This window comes from Conger conger, chromosome 9 (genome assembly GCF_963514075.1).
Source record: "Conger conger chromosome 9, fConCon1.1, whole genome shotgun sequence".
NCBI classification, from domain to species: domain Eukaryota; kingdom Metazoa; phylum Chordata; class Actinopteri; order Anguilliformes; family Congridae; genus Conger; species Conger conger.
In genome coordinates this window covers 37,674,312-37,693,532 of record NC_083768.1, presented here as the reverse complement: position 1 = coordinate 37,693,532, position 19,221 = coordinate 37,674,312, and the positions used below count along the sequence as shown (strand labels likewise).

Genomic DNA, 19,221 nt, shown 5'->3' with positions numbered 1-19,221 from the left:
AGAGTACAGTAAAGGGCTTGCCATCCCTGCTGCTACCACCATTTAATATGAATAAGAATTTGGCCTGAAGCAGACAGGAGGCAGTTTGCAAATAATAAATAAATTATGCCACAAACTAAATTACCATATCCACTGTGGATACCGATTATTAATGCCAGCCTGAACCACTCTGGGCACAAAAGAAGACATATGGAAGACATAATGCTCACTCGCACTCTTGGCTGGTTGTAATGAGCCCCCTCCCCCCCCCCCCCTACAATAACTCCCTCACTGAACCAAAAAAAAAAAAAAAAAAAAAAAAAACAGCACAAAGGGGGCACACAATTTTCTCTACCTGTTTTGCAGTGGGAAGGTGAGATTGCTATTCTCCAAGAAGGACCTCACTGAGATTGTAATGAGTGTTTCACTATTACATCATGATCAGAAAGATCAGAGAATAAGGAGTTTTTTTTGAGGGAGGTTATACACAGGCTGGAGAGAAAATAATAATTTTAAAAATCTGCAGTGTTTATCACTCTGTTTAGCATAAGGTGCAAAAGGCTAATGCAAAAGTGCATTCAACAGTATTTCACTCAGTTCAATGCAATAGTTTAGAGGACTTGGGAGGTCAGTAAAGGATCAGCTAATTCCAAATTGCATTCACCCAGCTCGAAACCTGTCGCCCTGTGTAAATATATTCCTTTATTTTATTGCAGCTCTCTCCAATGTGTGTCTTAGTTCATTCCAGAGTAGAAAGCCCAGTGAAACAGGTGGAGAATGAACAATGGAGGAGTTTGTGTTTTGGTTGAAGTGCATGCATTTAGAGATTCAGTTCCAATCAGAAATAATGACCACACAGTTTTAGTTTAAGCCACTTATGACTCATATCACAACACAACATTACGAAGGGGCCAATTCTGAAAACTCAAAACATTAATGTGGCAAGTGTGTAGAATTATAGGGTTCAGTCTATAGCATCATCATTTTCACATCAAGCTTCAAGGCTCGTATAATATAAATTATTTGTACTATGTCAATTTTTACATAAATTTTAACATTTTGAGAAAAATAACTGACAGTATATTGTAATACAAATCATAATTGTCCAGTCCTTCACATTAAGTTATTTTCACTCAGGAAAGAAAACTACTGATTTGTGCAGGAAACACAGGCAATAGAAGAAGGTGATATGCCTGGCATTAAACACTTAAAAATTTACAATGCTGTTTTATGTTTCCTTTTTGTTTTCATTAAAAAGATAAAGAGATCATCCAATGGCAATATTATTTCTTCATTTCTTAAACTGAAGCATTCACTTATGGCTCAACACTGCTCAGGCACACAGCCAATAAAGCAACCAACATATACATATAGGGTCATTAATCAACATGCTACAGAGCACAGTCCTTCATCTTTCTGTCGAGGGAGACTGCCTTTCATACAATCCATCTTTATCAAAAAGTCATTATGAAATGGTTCACAGTTTCAGTAAACTAAAACTGATTAGGACATTAACATATCTGATATATGACCCAATAGCAACTGAAACAGACATTCCATTCATGAGTAGTGAAGGAAAAGAAGAAAATATTGATCAAAGGAAACAATATTGGCTGTCCAGATAAATGGCATCATTATCCGTAATGCCAACATTTATTTTATAATTGAACTTCTCTTTTTAGTGGATGGTCAACATTTGTCATCAGTTCTGAGTATGACTGTGGCCTTCTCGCCTACCCCCTTACAGTCCATTAACAGCCCTGGTCAAGTGATGTCCAATAGGGTACTACTTTTGGATTACTGCATATCCTGCAGTTGCACATTACTGTGGTAAACCGATTTATGTCGTACCATTAATTATATTAAATTACTGTATCCATGTTCAGGGCTGCAGACATGCAATCATGCTGTCACAAAGCTGATAGATAATCCCAATTTTATAACAGCGGATTTTCTTTTGTCATATATTTATTATGGTTCAGATCCATAGCCAAATTAAAATGTACATGCAAGCATTAAAAAATGATTCACAAGTACACAGTGTCCTCAGAAAACTAAAATGCATATTTATGTTTACTATTTCAACTGAAATGGAAAACATCATTCTACCTGCAGAGCCAAACACAAGTAAAGGTTTCTGGATTCTGGAGGAGATGTTGGGGTCTGAGAGTGGCATATTATGAATATTTCTTACAAAAAAAGGAATGTGAGAAATATGTGAGCCAATTTGTATTCTGACCTAGCTATTAACACTAGAAATGCCAGAGATTTTTTACTATCTAGGACTGCCTGTTCAGCATTCCAGCATTGATTTCTGCACTTAATTTGAATTGAATTCAACAGCTGTATAACTCAATTGTAAAAAATTTATTATATCAGCAAAATGTGTCGAGGCACACTAAAAAAAAGTTCTCAAATGAGCGAAACAAAACAAAACACAAAATGGTAAAAATAGCTGTAGAAATACAAAGTCCATGTAGTTGTCTTTATGTTTCACTGTCATGTCATCTATTCAGTGCATCTTCAATGTTTCAGTTTCAGTGAAAACGTGAAAGTATATCAGAGGCGTTATCTCTGTGGAATTAGCCTATAAATATGTCTAACTGCAACACCCACAATTATTCTTCCCCACAATTTGCAGCAAAGTGTTAGTAATTCAGTTTCTAAATAGCATGTCGGAGGAGAGCGACCCATTCACACCTGGGTAGCAGCAGTCTTACCTGCTTACTATTGGCTGGCAGGGGATTGTTGTGAAGAAAACACACACAAACTGCCTAGAATAACAGTTTTAAGCCCATTCATTACATTTCAGAAAAGAGGTGGAAGTAAAACAGTGTTGTTGTTGTTGTTTTTTTTTGTTTGTTGTTTTTTTATGTCCAAATTCCCAATGGCATTGGTTCTGGCCTTCCTCGTGTTAAAACCAAATTGAGCCTATATTTAATTGTGTGTGAGTGCATTTTTTGTTCAGGGCAGTTAACACAACCTCTCTACATTTGCATGGCTCTGGACACCCAGCTGAAGAGAGCCCCTCATTACGGAGGAGGATATCTGTCACTTAAAGGCCATCCAGAGGAGAAGTAAGAGGCAGAGGGCAGGCAGAGAGATGTATCTCCTCACTAAAGGCTGCCAGAGCAGCATGCTGCCATTCTCCACCCCCGGTCTCAGCTGCTGAAAAACAGAGGGCAGCCTAGGCAGAAATTTCACCATTTTATGCATCAACTTTGCACATCCTGATTCAATGAGCTGAGTCCCGGCACAGACAGTGATGAGCCATTGTCTCTCCTTTTTCACATCTGCCTTTTGGCCAGCAAGTCTGATGTCATAACACGGCACTGTAACTGGACAGAAAGAGTGGGACGTGCAGTTCATCTCTTGATACTTCACAGATTTATGAAGTTATATTTAAAATACAGACACATGTACTGTATAACTAAAGATGTCAAATAAGCCTGGCTGTACCAAAGAAGCTGTGTAAGTCTTGTATAAGCATTGTTCTAATGCTAACATGATTACTAGTCCAGAAAGGCAATTAAATTGAAATTAGGGCAATAATGCATTAGTAAACATGTACATACTTTGGCACATTTCATGTCATTCACTTGCATTTGTTTCTGTCTCCTGCATCTGGTGTCCGGAAACTCTGCCAGAGATATTTGTATTTCAGGACAGTCTCAAGTCAAAAATATAGTCTGCAAATTACACAAGGTTCTGTGACCTCCTTGCATGTGGCCAACATAATAATGCAGTCAGACAATCATCAACCATATATAGTAGACAGTAATGAAATAGACCCAGGAGAGATTAAGGGATAATCCTACGTAATTGAGAGAGAATTGATGCTCTCTTTAATGGGTACACTCCTATCCAGTTCATGCCAAAAAAAAATCTGGAATTTATCCACAATGATATGTCACCTGCCATGACTGTGGTTGGTTCAGGATTTATGCAGGGGAAGTGGGTAATGCAGTTGAGCCAAAGTACTCAATTCCTCACTGATCAACATTTTCAGTAGCTAAATCCAAACCCAGTTAAATTCTATGGTACCACTTGGGAGATGTTAAATCAGCAGATGAAAAGACTGTGAAGCCTGCAGATGGTTGGACTTCCTTCTGCAATGATGCGTGCATTACCGCTCCAGCATATTGCCTTTCAGATTCATTGGAAGTTCTGGGCAACTTGTATTTCTCAGATCCAGAGAGCTTTTGGGAGGCCACTATGCAGATGGTATAGCAGAATGCATGTTAGGCACTCTGCCTGATTACTTAAACACTTATCTCATGAATCACTAAATGCTGCTGGAATTGCCTCATGCAAACTTTTTAATTTGTGGGAGAGTGCCATTATAACTTTCTATTAAAATATGTTCAATCGAACATCATAGTGTATGTATGCTCTGAAAAGGTATTTGCCCCCTTTCTGATTTAGTCTATTATTGCATATTTGTCACACTTATTGGTTTCAGATCTTCAGATGAAATGTAATAGTTGATTTATTTTATGAATAAAGTTATAAACACTGATATGAAAAAAAAAAAAAAATTGGCCCCTTAGTTATTCAATCAAGCAATTAACTCAATTGACAATTAGATTCAGCCACACTTGATTGCAGCCAGCCCTGTTGAATCTAAACCTCACTCAAATTGAACCTTACCATTAGAGTGTCTACAAACACACTATGCCACGATCAAAGGAAACTCAATAAGAGATGAGGAAAAATGTTGAAATATATCAGTCTGCAAAGGGTTACAAAGCCTAAAGTAATATTTCCTGAGGCTCTGGGACTCCAGCGAACCACATTGAGAGCCGTTATCATTAAATTGAGAACACTTGGAACAGTGAATCATCCCAGGAGTGGCCAGCCTGCAAAAATGTATCTAAGACTGCAGCAGCAACTCCTCCAAGAAGTCACAAAAGGTCTCAAAAGGGCATAAAACTGTAGGCCCCTCAAGCCTCAGCTAAGGTCAGCGTTCATAACTCCACAAGAAGAAAGAGACCGGAAAGTAATTTTTCCTCGCACTGTATTTTAATAATTACTGTCACGGCGTAACTAGGCACAAGCTTGCCTTTACAGTTTGTATAACTGAACCTGGTGCATCATGACAACCTGACTGACCAATACTGAGCAAACTTTGAAACGGACATTGACAGTGTGCCCCGCGCAATGCGCACTTAAAGAGGATGAAAAGAGGTAATTTGGCTATGCATGACGTCAGTTTCAAAACACCCACTGATAATGTATTCTGAATAACCCAGCCCATTTACCATCTGCGCCTCACGCTTTGAGTCGTTCATATCTACTGGAAATACCAACATTCAGTAGCCATGCCCTGGGCGCCCATCATTGCCAACCATAATGCTGTTCTAAATCGATAATCATTTGGTTCTTAATATATAGAGGGGAGAATGAATGAAACGGGCCATAATTCCTACTCAGAGCAACCAATATGGCTGTTGTAAGCGTACAATATTGATGTACAAAGCCAAATATGCATGGACTACTACTGAAACTATCACAATGACAGTACTTAAAGATTTTATCTTTGAGAGAGAGCAAAAAAAAAATCTGTCTCCACTGTCTTGCTTCTGATCTGAGGACATCCACAGGTATTTCTTTCAATCCGTCCACTATGAGAAGACAACTCAATGCCATGGTACTGAATGGATGTGTAGCTGTCAAAAAGTCACTACTGAGGAAAGGAAATGAAGAAAAGAGAAGAGAATTTGCACTAGTGCACCGGACTTGGACAGCTGAGATGTAGAGTAAGGTTTTTTGGACTGATGGGTCTAAAGTAAGAGAAGGCAATATGCATTCTGCTGAAGGAATGAAAGACTCTCAGAATCATTCTCTACAATTATCAGTCAACCACAGAGGAGCGTCACTGCAATTTCAACATTATGTACTCTAAAAACATCTGGAGTTGGTGATTTTGATTTTATTGAAGGCATCATGAATTCGGATAAATATTTAAAAAATCTATCAATGCAATCATGCAATACCCTCTGGACAACATTTGATTGGGAGCAAATTTGTTCCACAGCAAGACAATGACCCCAAGCACACTGGTAAGAAGATCAAACAGCTGGTGTTCTCGGAACAATAGACTAGCCAGCACAGAGTCCAAATATCAACATCATTGATCTAAAGAAGCAGAAATTGCAACCAACTTCTAAGACTGAATTCTGGAGGTGTTTACAAGAAGCATGGATTTTTTGAAAAGTCTTCCAAAAGGATGGAAGCTGAATAATGGCAAAGGGTGGCACACTAATTACTAAAATATTTCTGGTATATATGTTTTGTTATACAATGTACACTCAGTGAGCACTTTATTAGGTATTTATTAGACTTTTATTTTCTTACTTATTGGTGCTGTAGCCTATCCAATTAGAGGCTTGACGCATTGTGTGTTCTGCATACCACTGTTGTAATGTGTGGTTATTTGCATTACTGTCACCTTCCTGTCAGCTTTGACCAGTCTGGCCCTTCTCCTCTGACCTCTCATTCACAATGCATTTTTGCCCGCAGAACTGGTGCTCCCCCACCATTCATTCATACACTCCTATCTAGGGGCAATGTTTATTGTTGTTTTGGTAGTTATTTGAGCAATTATGTCTTTATTATCCCCAGATAAAATTGAATCCACTAATCAAAATAAATTGTTTTGCTGCACTTACTAGAACTAGTTGCATGCATTTACTTTCTTAGATTTTTTCATACACAACCACAAACACAGTGAAAAAATACTGCCATGGGGTGGATGACAGACAATGAATTGACATTAGTTTTTAATAACGGCTTTCTGCGGTCAGCGTATTCCAGTCTCAGCGGTTCTTGTGATTCCTTTTCCATGCAATGAGAAGAGGTTGAAAGTAATTGACTTGCCTGTGAAAGGCGCTTGTGAAACTGGGACGTAATTGATCCCGTCTCCGTCCCAGGGTTAGAACGCAGGGAGCCGTCGTCAGCAGCACTGGGGCTCAGCGGCGCGGCGGAGGCACACACAGGACCGTAAACACTTTAAACGAGTGCAGCGGCCAGGTTAATCGTTAGGGAGAGGACGGGAGAAAGGCTTGATTTAGCGCATGACCAAGAGCAGTGTTTTTTTTTTTTTTTTTTATGTGGTAGGCCATTGCTCAGCAAGGGACGGTGGGACAGTTTATTTAATTGTACCGAGCATGGTCTCTCTAAAGTGTCCCCACAGGCGTCCCGCACTGTCGGCTCTCCTGTAATGGATGACAGAACCGCAGATCAGCAGTTAGTTCCTTTCCCTGAACTGCTCAAGGGGCCAAATCCAAGTGTCTTGCTTAAGGTGGATACATTATGCATGTAGTGGAAAGATAAAACTCGGAGCTTCGGAGACTGTTCTGTGTTAATCAATAAAGTTGTTCATTTTAAAATCGGAGTTGAACATTGCACATCCGTGCCCATGCTGGGAAGAAAGAGGGACATTGTATTTTTATTTATTTATTTAGCATAGGTAATATCAGTGTCTCTAATATGTTGGAACATTGGACTGAATGGTGTTGTTAGTAGTTTAATCCCATACACACATGCACATGAGCATGGTGACATCTGAAGTGTAACATTGTATGTCATCTGATAAGCGATTTGACAGGTTGTCAAACAGATTGTTTCATCTGGTTCATATTATAGAAATAGGGAGAATCCCCAACCATCTCAATAACTTTTATACTTGTACTTTTGTACTTTTCCCAAGTCTAAAATAACATGTTTAAGATCAAAGAACAGACAAGTAAGCACCCCCACCGTTGTGCATTTCCTTTGAATCTAATTCAGGAAGAAATGTTATGATTACATGCAAACACATTCAGTCACTGGTCACAGCTTTTGCAACTTAATCAGGCACGTGAAAAACATAAAAGGATAAATCCAGGTGTTATAGCCAAATGCAATTATTTTCAGATAAACAAGATTGCGTGTGGGCCGCAACAACTTATTCTTTTTTTCGTGTTGGTTTGACAAGTTGACAGGTGGTAATGCAGGGTAAATGTTTTTTATCCTCTTTGAATCTGTCACAGCAGGTAAACAAAAGTTGCTTGCCTTGCGCTCATTAATCCGGGTTGTGCGGAGGGCTTGACAAGTGAAGAAAATCCCTTAATGACTTTTTGTTTTCTCCGATTCGCCTCAGTGCGACGGTGGTAGATATGAGCACTGAGGTTTTTCCTCCACGATACCCAGCACAGGTGCTGTGGTGCTTCCAGTACGTGGTACGTTTGACAGTAAATTTCAAGGGGGGCTTAAAACGAGGGCACGGATTTGTAAGTGGTATATGTTATTTCAGTGCATGATTTTAGAAAAAAAGAGAGGAAGGGAAAAGGAGAAATGGCAATGACAATGGATACTGTCCTCCATCTTAAAGGATGAGTCTAATTAAATGGTGTTTCTGATAAGCATTCATAGTAGTGCTAGCAGCTTTGTCAAGAAAAAATGCCTCTATGCCCTTATGTATTCTCAGCATAGAAGGTAGGTTAATAGACTAAGAGCTCCAAGCTGGAATTTTCTGTGTCAAATTATCACCTACAATACTGTGCGAAAGTTTTAGGTAGGTGTGAGAAAATGCTGTAACATAAGAATGCTTTCAAAAATATAAATTTTAATAGTTTATTTTTATCAATTGCATGAACAAAATGCATGAGCAGAATAAGAAATCAATATTTGGTGTGACCACCCTTTGCCTTCAAAACAGCATCAATTATTCTAGGTATACTTGCACACAGTTTTTGAAGGAACTCAGCAGCAATGTTGTTCCAAACATCTTGGAGAATTAGCCACATTTCTTCTGTGGATTTAGGCAGCCTCAAATGCTTCTTGATGATGTTGAGAACAGGGCTCTGTGGGAGCCATACCATCACTTCCAGGACTCCTTGTTCTTCTTTATGCTGAAGATAGTTCTCAATGACATTGGCTGTATGTTTGGGGTCGTTGCCCTGCTGCAGAATACATTTGGGGCCAATCAGATGCCTCCCTGATGGTATTGCATGATGGATAAGTATTTGCCTGTATTTCTCAGCATTGAGGAGACCATTAATTCTGACCAAATCCCCAACTCCATTTGCAGAAATCCAGCCCCAAACTTGCAAGGAACCTCCACCATTCTTCACTGTTGCTTGCAGACACTCATTCTTATACCACTCTCCTGCCCTTTGGCGAACAAACTGCCTTTCATATTTTACATTTTGACTGATCAGTCCAGAGAACCTGCTGCCATTTTTTTGCACCCCAGTTCCTGTGTTTTCGTGCATAGTTGAGTCGCTTGGCCTCTACATCGGAGGTATGGCTTTTTAGCCGCGATTGTTCCATGAAGACTACTTCTGACCAGACTTCTCCCCACAGTAGATGGGTGTACCTGGGTCCCACTGGTTTCTGCTAATTCTGAGCTGATGGCACTGCTGGACATCTTCCAATTGTGAAAGGAAGTAAGCATGATGTGTCTTTCATCTGCTGTACGTTTCCTTGGCTGACCACTGCATCTATGGTCCTCAACGTTGCCCGTTTCTTTGTGATTCTTCAACAGAGCTCGGACAGCACATCTGGAAACCCCTGTCTGCATTTAAATTTCTGCCTTGGAGAGACCTTGCTGATGCAGTATAACTACCTTGTGTCTTGTTGCTGTGCTCAGTCTTTCCATAGTGTATGACTTGGAAGCAGAGTTTGGCTGTTCCTCACCCAGTTTTAACCCTCCTACACAGCTGTTTCTGTTTCAGTTCATGATTGTGTTTCAACCTATATATTAAATTGATGATCATTAGCTCCTGTTTGGTATAATTGGTAATAATCACACACCTAGACTATATGCATACAGATTTGTGTTAAAACATTGTTACAAGACCATTGTAAATCCCTTATTATCATTGAAAAAGACTCACCCTCTGTGTTTAGGGCGGCCTGTAGCGTAGTGGTTAAGGTAAATGACTGGGACACACAAGGTTGGTGGTTCAATCCCCGGTGTAGCCATAATAAGATCTGCACAGCCGTTGGGCCCTTGAGCAAGGCCCTTAACCCTGCATTGCTCCAGGGGAGGATTGTCTCCTGCTTAATCTAATCAACTGTACGTCGCTCTGGATAAGAGCGTCTGCCAAATGCCAATAATGTAATGTAATGTAATGTAATGTAATGTTTATAGTCCTTTTCAATGTCAGCACGTTCACAGAGAAGAGGTGGGATAAACGGTGTTGTGCTTTGAAAAAAAGGAAAGGTAGGCCAACTTATAATACAGCAGTCTAGAACATTGACTGAAATAAAAAGAGCTATTCCAGGTTAGCCAATGAACTCGGAAATTCTGCTTTGTGAAATATCCCCAGACAATCACAGAGAAAGGCTACATTTATATCAAACAAATGATCTTTGACATACAAACCATGCTAATAACCTTCGTTCATTCTTTCACTAATACTTTGTGATGCGAGTGTTGTAATACATGTTATATAATGTATTATTGTATGATAACTGAATCCTCCACTTGGAAAATAACATTAATAAAAAAAGGCAATGAATTACTTCGGCTAAATTATTATTTATTTTGTTGTAAAGCCTATTAATCAAATTAAGATTGCATACCAGTCCATATCAATCTAATTATCTTTTGTTGTGTCATTTGTACAGTAGATTTTTTTTTTTTTGTATTGCTTTTTTAACCCATTTATACTAAATCATAATTAAGGTTCCATAGACAATGACCAGTAATATAATTGGACTTTTTGATAAAGTCCTTCATTCATTCTGAAAGGTGATTATTGTGATTTAAGATACATTGTTAATGTATTTTTCAATTAAAACTATTTTCAGGAATTTGAGTGAAAAAAACCGGGATGATACCCCCTGTGTGAATTTGGATTCCCCCCGTCTGTCTGTCCGTGTGTGTGTTTTCCTGTGCAGTTGCAACGTTTCACTGTACCCCAATAAAAAAGATAATGCATCAAACATTGCAATTCATCTTTGTGGAATGATATTTAATGAAATCAGTGTCAAAAACACCATAACATTAATGGTGAAGAGCAAAGGTCAACAAGCTGCGATACTGTAAGATGAATGGCGAAGTGCTCCAGTAGTCCAGCTGTGGCTGGAGATATCCCCTGGTCTGGCACAGAAGCCACCTTGGTGTCTCACTGCAGCAAGGGCAGTGCTGTTTGATATTCCTCGGGCACAGCTTAACTTCTATTATAATTCCCCTGCTGCGTTTCCGTCTCCAGTCTTACTCTCCCTCATCCTAACGGCCCTTATCTTTGACGTGCGTTTAAATGCAAATGCATTCAGAGGAAGCACTTTGTTTAAGGCACCACCTGTTATGGGCCTAGTATGAAGAAATTACTGATCTGTGGCCGATACACACATAGTGTAGAGTTGGTGTCACAGAACGTGTTTTGTTAGGTTGATGAGCAAAGGTTCAGCGCTGGGCTTGGGTGAGGATATATGCTTAAGTATACAAACTCAGTGGCAAATAATACAGTTTTACAGCTGGTACTTTTTCAAGTATTATATATTATACATTTGCTTCTGTATACAGTATGTATAGCAATGTGTGCAAGCTCCAGCAAGTTTATCTGATTTTGAGAGGAATTAAGAGTGTACTCATCCAATCAAATTACCCAACAAACAAACACTAATTACTTCAAATATATACTGTGCATCAAAATGAATGAGTTCAAATGATAATTACATATGTATAATCATTCAAACTTTACAAGGTTTTTATTCATTTATTGAGTATTTAATTTATTCATAAATTAATTTACAAGTGAGTACAGTTTTTTTTCCCACCTTCTGCAATCACTAAAATTAACTGTATTTGGAAATTAACTTTTTTCATCTCACTTATCACTGTCAGCAAGGTTTCTAAACTAAACAGAAAAACCACCAAAGCCAGCTGGGTGAACCATAAAGACCTTAGCAAGTACTTAAGCCCCAAGTTATCCCCCTTAGACCGCTAAATGATATTAGAACTGAAAAGTCTGTTTCCAATCTGTGAGATAAGAAGCTGTTTTCTTTCGCTTCCAGTAGAGACCAATGACATAGTGGCCTAAATTGGAGTGGACTTTAAACCCCCTGCTAAGGGTTGTGCAGATGGCCCATTGGGTTTTGCCCTGCATCCTGTTGGAATGAATTACAAATAAATGAGACTAAAACGATCTGCTTATCTGGTTCAATGGCTATGCCATAATGCGCAAATATGTAATTGCATGTGACCAAGCATAAAAGAAGAGCTACAGGAGGCCTGTAGCATAGTGGTTAAATGACTGGGACCTGCAAGGTCGGTGGTTTGATCCCTGGTGTAGCCATAATAAGATCCGCACAGGCCCTTAACCCTGCATTGCTACAGGGGAGGATTGTCTCCTGCTTAATCTAATCAACTGTACGTCACTTTGGATAAAAGTGTCAGCCAAATGACATGACGTAATTTTTTTGGAGATGAGTGAGGGTAAACTCAGTTGTGGGCACCCCCTGTGAATGCTGGTTTTTATTCCAACTACGGTCTCAATCCCAGAATTCTAACAAGGCGCTACTTTTTTTTAAAATTATGTGCTTGTTTAGAGAGAATATTGAGTTTTCAAGCCATATTATGTCAGAAGTAGCCATGCATGACATGAAGAACAACAATCCCACGATGAAATCGTTCATTTTGTGCTATATTGAAAATAATCCCATATAAATAGGTAGCCATTTTTAAAACCAAATCAAATTAAAGTCTGAAATCCTCAACACCAAGGTTGGGACCCACTGTTGTAATCCTCGACTTTGGGTATCGAGTCATTAGCCAGTGCCACAGCACTGAACATCGGGATTTTACAGAGAGAGCACCCCCACCCCCCGAGATTAGTTAGGCCTCTTGGGCAGTACTTTCTGATTTAATCCTGCACCTTGTCTTTGTACAAAGTCTTTGTATGAGGTGTTAGAATTGAATCCTCTGAAACGCGTGCTGTTTTCAGAGAAGAGCCTGTGCTTACTCCAGCACTCTAATGAGTCAATCTAACCATTATGATGTGTAAGCAGAAGCTGCACCTTCATTTAGCCTTGAATACAGAAAATGCCTTGCTGGGCTTTGTGGCCGTCTACGGGCAGCACTGTAAAAGATAAAGCCATCGGTTGGGAACCCCCCCATCATTTCTTTAAAATGTACCCTATTTATTTTCACACAAACACATTCTGCCATTATAAAAACAAAAGGCCGAATGTCTCACCTTTTTTCTGCCGTGCTGCAGTGCCGCTCGAAGCGTTAATGACACAGCGAAAGTTATCCAACCAGACGTGATGCGGGACTGCTAACAGTTTGTCTGCCACACACTGTGAGAAAACGGACACCGAACCCCCCTCCTCCACCCATTATAGAATTTATCCCAGTGTAGGGAAATCAATGTATCATCGCAGCTCCATCCGTAAAGAGGCTGCATTGGATTTCAATTGAGGAGAGCTCTACCTCGTCTCCCAGCTAATTGCTGCAGCTGCCACGGTCCAGCGTTCCCCCCTCCCCTTGCAATCAAGCACTTTATACTGACCCCACCCGGAGGCTATCCTGTTGACATCAAGGCCTCTGCCCGTAAGCAAGACGGTCCTGTCCTTCAGCAACCCTGAAGAGGAAGTACTCCAACCTGTCCCAAACGGTCCTAAACTTAGACCACGTTTTATGTAAAGGGTGTTTCCGTTCGGCCTTCTCAAGGTAACCATGATGCAATCTCGAGCAGGGCTCGTACTGCTTTATAAATCATTGATAAACACCTTTAGAGCTTTGTATCTGCTGATGTAATGTGATATAATACCCTTCAAACCATGCTCCTGAAAACATTCATCACTCTGATTTACTGAAGCCCATTTTGCTTGTTTTCAATGTTTTCTATAGATAATACAACATTTCATGTTTTTATTTTATTTCATCTCTTGATGGATAACTTATGGTTATGCTCTTTCTGTGATCGTGACCTGGACTTAAGTTTAAGAGTAGACATACAGTCCAAATAAATAATTTATGCATTATGTCAGTATGTTTTGAAGGCCACGCTGATTAAAAAAGACAGGGAATCTATCGATATTATAGTTACTTTTGAATTGAACATTGAACAATTTAAGTACTTTTTTTCTTAATGAGAACATTTCACTAATACATGTTAAGAAAGGCAAATCATTAAAAAAACTTACCTTGCCTACATACTGTGGGTCAGAACCCATGTACTCTTCCAGAACAAAGAACTGGTTCCAAACCCAGCCCCTTTTCACCCTCTGAAAACCAGCCCCTCCATTCCTCCGCAGTCCCATGATGCCCCTGTGGTGCTCCTTTCCCAGCCTGCCTTGGGGTGGCGAGTGAAGAGAGAGGAGGCCCTTGTCCAAGAGAAAGCAGAGGAACAGCAGTGAGCAGTTCCTTGTAAGCATTTGCAAACTGTGACGTCCAAGATCCCGTTAATTCCTAAAAAATATGTCTTCTTGGCAGTATCCAGAACTCCAAACCAGCAAAGGGATTCTGAAGCTCTTGAAGGGTTATCCAGACCACAAAGTCATCCAGAAAGCAGTGCCTGAAGGAAAACAGAAGTAAAATCAATTAATCAAATCTGAATTAAATTTCCCCATCTGTTGCCCATGTTACATACAGGTCAGGTGAACCTACTTAAAGGTACAATAGGTAAGATTTATGTGTTAAAATATTGTTACAAGACCATTGTAAATCCCTTCCTATCATTGAAAAAGGCTCACCGACATGTTGACTCACCCTCTGCCTGTGTTTATAGTCCTTAAATTCAGGTTTCAAAGTGTACATTTGTAGGGTCGTCAAATGTATCAAAACATTGTACAGCTGTACAGCAATTAAAGCTCATTGGTTGAAAAATGGCCTTATTCTGATCATTCGTGTAATTACACTCCAGACAAGCAATCACTGAAACTCTGTGTACTGTTGCTTATTATCCAAGCGAAGATTACATATCTAGTTATAAAACAATACCAGTTTGTTATCGGTAGCAACAAGCAAATTAACTACAGTTAACTTAAATAATTTACAAATATCCACTTATGCTAGAATATAGGCAATATGAACATAGTACCGACTGCACAAGTGTTGTGCTTCAGGTGGATATTTGTACATTTGGGACGCTTACTATCCATCCATCCATCCATTATCTTAACCCGCTTATCCTGAACAGGGTCGCAGGGGGGCTGGAGCCTATCCCAGCATACATTGGGCGAAAGGCAGGAATACACCCTGGACAGGTCGCCAGTCCATCGCAGGGCACACACAATTCACTCACACACTCATACCTAGTACCTACGGGCAATTTAGACTCTCCAATCAGCCTAACCTGCATGTCTTTGGACTGTGGGAGGAAACCGGAGTTCCCGGAGGAAACCCACGCAGACACGGGGAGAACATGCAAACTCAGAGAGGCCCCGGCCGACGGGGATTCGAACCCAGGACCTCCTTGCTGTGAGGCGGCAGTGCTACCCACTGCACCATCCGTGCCGCCGGGACGCTTACTAGTAATCACTAATTTGCTTGTTATAGTGAACTGGTATTGTTTTCTAACTAGATAAGCAATATAATACAAAGTTTCAGTGATTGCTAGTCTGGAGTGCAATTTGGGCAGCTACACGCTCCTTTTCACTCTTTACGTGTTCAAAAATCCTTTATTTATCTCAAACTGTAAATTGCAGTTGCATAATTTGTGGTAGATTATCATATCTTAGTTATATAGCCAGCTAGTTACACAGCCAAATAACGTGCATGCTCACAATATAGTTGGTTAGCTAAAGTGAAAACTATAAATAGTGTTGCGGAGCACTCCAAAGTCAAAATCTCATAAAGCAGTTGTTCGGCGAACATTTTCTTACTAGAACATTACAAAAAGACAGCAGGCTCTGTTGCGTTTGTCACTGTCCGCTTTTCCAAAACAGCGCACGAGAACACTGAACTGTATAATAACAATTTATATTACGAGTTATATTCATAGACTGTGGGAAGCATAAAAAGTGCTGTGGTTTGAGGTTGTCTATTGTTGTAATTCCTCTCTTGACCATTAGGAGTCAGAAATTACCAATTGTACCTTTAATGCAAACAGTGCAATCCACCCCAAAATGCAGATGACAGAATGACCTGTACCATAAGTCCTGCTTCCAGAATTCCATCAAGCTTGATATATTGTGGCAGAATTACGATGCTCAATCTACTGAGCCTTGCATTTCATCATAATATGTTTTTGTTTTCTTCATTCTATAACGCACAGAATGCCGGCATGCTGTTTGAGAAACAAAGTATAGACCCCTGTTGTTGTGAGCCATTTGACTGTGAACTGATTCACTCAGCAATGACAAACAGCTACAATCTGTAGCCAAGATTCAGAACTCACACAAGCCTAAATGTAATTTGTATAGCTCAGATTGAACAGTTTCTAACAAGTAGAATTCAGACTTGGCATACTTCAGTCTTAAGCTTAATTGGATGATATGAGGACCATTTCATGACAGACCATAGCATTCAGTATCTAAACATTGTATATATGTACATATAATTATATGTGTACAATTACACATAAGTACAGAATGGCACTGAGAATTCCAACCATTAAAAACATTCTGCATGGGAGCATCATTTGATTGCATATCGCATGCTACTATATTCCTGCTAACAACATAAAAGAACATAAAATATGAAAGCAAAAACCTGTGACGTACAGTAATCATACTATATCTTACAGTAATTTCACATACAGCAATATACCATCCTTAAATCCTGGCTGGCGAGAGAGATGTGTTCTGTGGAACTACTGTACAGCTTTAGTAAATCATTTTTCCCTTTATATTCCATTGGTATGTGTATTTTTCATTGCCTTACTGTCACTGTAAATGAACCCATTGTCCATAATAACCACACTGACTGTCTGCTATGCCAATGCAGTAGCACTATGTGAATCTGTGCTTGATAATTTGTTACCCCAGCAGTCCTTTTTTTGTCTGTGTTGAGTTGGCGGGTACTCCTGGATGAGCATCTCCCAAAGGCTGTCCGTTTGAGTGTCAGTGCAAATCACCGGAGTGAAGGGGGGAGAAAGGCATCCCTCCGCCAGGGAAATTCACTTCTTTCACTGGCATGTCACATACAAACACAGTGATGAATTGAATCTATTACATGTCCCACTGGTGAACCAATTATCCAGATTACTGTCTCCGACGCGAGTGTTGCAATTCCTCCGCCAATGATCAGGTCCTGACACCGAATTTCCACCAGGCCGTCCCTGTGTAATCAGATGTGGGGTTTCTCAGCTTCCAGCTCCAAAGGACAACAGCAGCAACAAGTGACTGAGATCGAACAACCCGCAAACCTGTCTCCTGGGAAAGGCAGAGATGTGGATTAATATCTTGTTATAGGCTGCTCAAAAAGTCAATGGAATGTCGGTTTAAAAAGTTGGTTTATAAAAGAATCAAGATTTTTTTTAAGTGGATGGGTCTCATAGAATTTCACCAATGTACAAGTATTGCTATTGATGGCTAAGAAGTATAGAAACAATATTAAGAAAATATATTTTTTTCCTGTAATTGCATTCCTCAGTGAAAATGCCTGAATAGCAGTTGAGAAATGACCTTTTTTCAAATGAGAAATGAAAAAAAAACGGTTTCCTAGGCTCCCTTTGAATCTGTCCGGTCAACCGAGATGTTCCATTAAGAGAAGTAATTTGCAGAGAATTACACAAAAAAAATGAAATGAAACGAAATGCTTTTCGAGACTCTGTGGAGTTGCTCATGACTGTAAGGAGTCTTCCTTGCAAAGCGGGCACGTGGGCGCGTGGTAAACGGGGATTTGGGAGGGGCTGTCCAGTGGAGTGATGTTCGCGTGGCACCTGCGTCCGCGGCAGGCGAGGAGCCGCTGACAGAAGGCGAGGGGGCAGCCCGCTGTTCTGCGGAGCGGCGGTACAGATGGAGCGCGATGAGCCAGGAGCGTGGCTCCAGATGTCAAGGTGAAGGGTTGTTCATTTATTCCGTCGTTACGTTCCTGCTTTATCACTTTTTATAAAATGAGGAAAAGAACCAGCTACGGCTAAATGACCGCTAATGGTGATTGGCCATGTGAAATCCCAAAGCAGACAGGTGTGAGTTTTGGCCGTAATGGTATAGATGAACTTACATAAGCAAATGGTCCATTTCAGTGGCCGGCATTTGGCCGTTCCAGCTCCACTTTAAAGCATGGCTCACACTTTGGCAGAAATGAGGAAATCGATGTGGAAAGCGACATTTTCTTTTCAGAAGACAGCTGAAAAAAACTTGATATCGAAGTTCTTATAAGATTAGGAGGAGACAGCCGCTGTACTGTCAATTTTCCACACTTATAGATTTCTATAATTACAGAGGTTAAACCAGGAAGCTCAAGTACACAATGACACAAAAACACCAAAGTGTCACTTCCAGTGTGTCATGGTAGCTTTCCTACAGTGTCACCCAATTGTACATTGATTTAATTTATAAATATAGGCTACTATTAACCCTTTGATGCCAACTGGGTCAGCGCCGGGCCAAAAGCACTCCTCCAGATCAATCGTTAACAAAACAAACATTTCCAAACACATTTTCAATCCGAAAAATATGTTTGAAAGGTAAGATTCTCACCGAGCCAACAATAGCATTTCAACAAATGACAATCAGAGAAATCCGGATATAAACAGGGGAGGGGGGGAGTTCCCATAAATCGACAAAAAATATACACTCCATTCTTTGGTCGGTAACTTTCATAACTGACAACACAGCATAAAAGTTTGGAAAGTTTCATTCAAAGGCTGAGTTTTAACCCTCTGAGACATACTGGATGGTGCTGAGGAACACTGCACTTGTAGTACTCTGTTGTTTGGAGTGACGGAAATATAAATAAAAGGCTTTGGAACAAATTATGTTTTGGCTGTGTGTTATAAAATAGACATTGGCTTATGTTTTTGTTTTTTTTGTTCTTTTTGGGTCTTTCATTGCAGTTCACACACATAATACAACGGAATGACTCTTTCATGGTTTGTTCATGTAAGTGAGCCTGTTCTGAAAGAAGTGAGAAATGGCTTGATGGTGAAGGTAATTGGTAAATAGCATATGGCAGGTAAAGGCAGACTAAAGTTTTAAGTTAAAAACTAAAAAGGGGGATCAGCCAAAATGTGTGTAGGCCTCTGATGTATTAGTCATTGTTCACAGTTTTTGTGGGTGCAAACAGAGTTGCAAAACCCTTACATGCAATTAAGAAATTATCTTGTTGCCAAATGGTACTCAAAGTATTTGGCACTG

General features: G+C 40.0%; 1 protein-coding gene across 1 annotated transcript in view; it reads right to left on the bottom strand.

Moving 5' to 3' along the window:
* The window catches only part of LOC133136563 (cadherin-12-like), a 92,176-nt gene that overhangs the window by 38,211 nt on the left and 34,744 nt on the right, over positions 1-19,221 (bottom strand). Inside the window, exon 2 of the mRNA XM_061254177.1 lies at positions 14,122-14,492. Within this exon, the coding sequence (XP_061110161.1) occupies positions 14,122-14,352 (231 nt within the window). The 5' untranslated portion in view covers positions 14,353-14,492. The remainder of the gene's footprint in view (positions 1-14,121; positions 14,493-19,221) is intronic.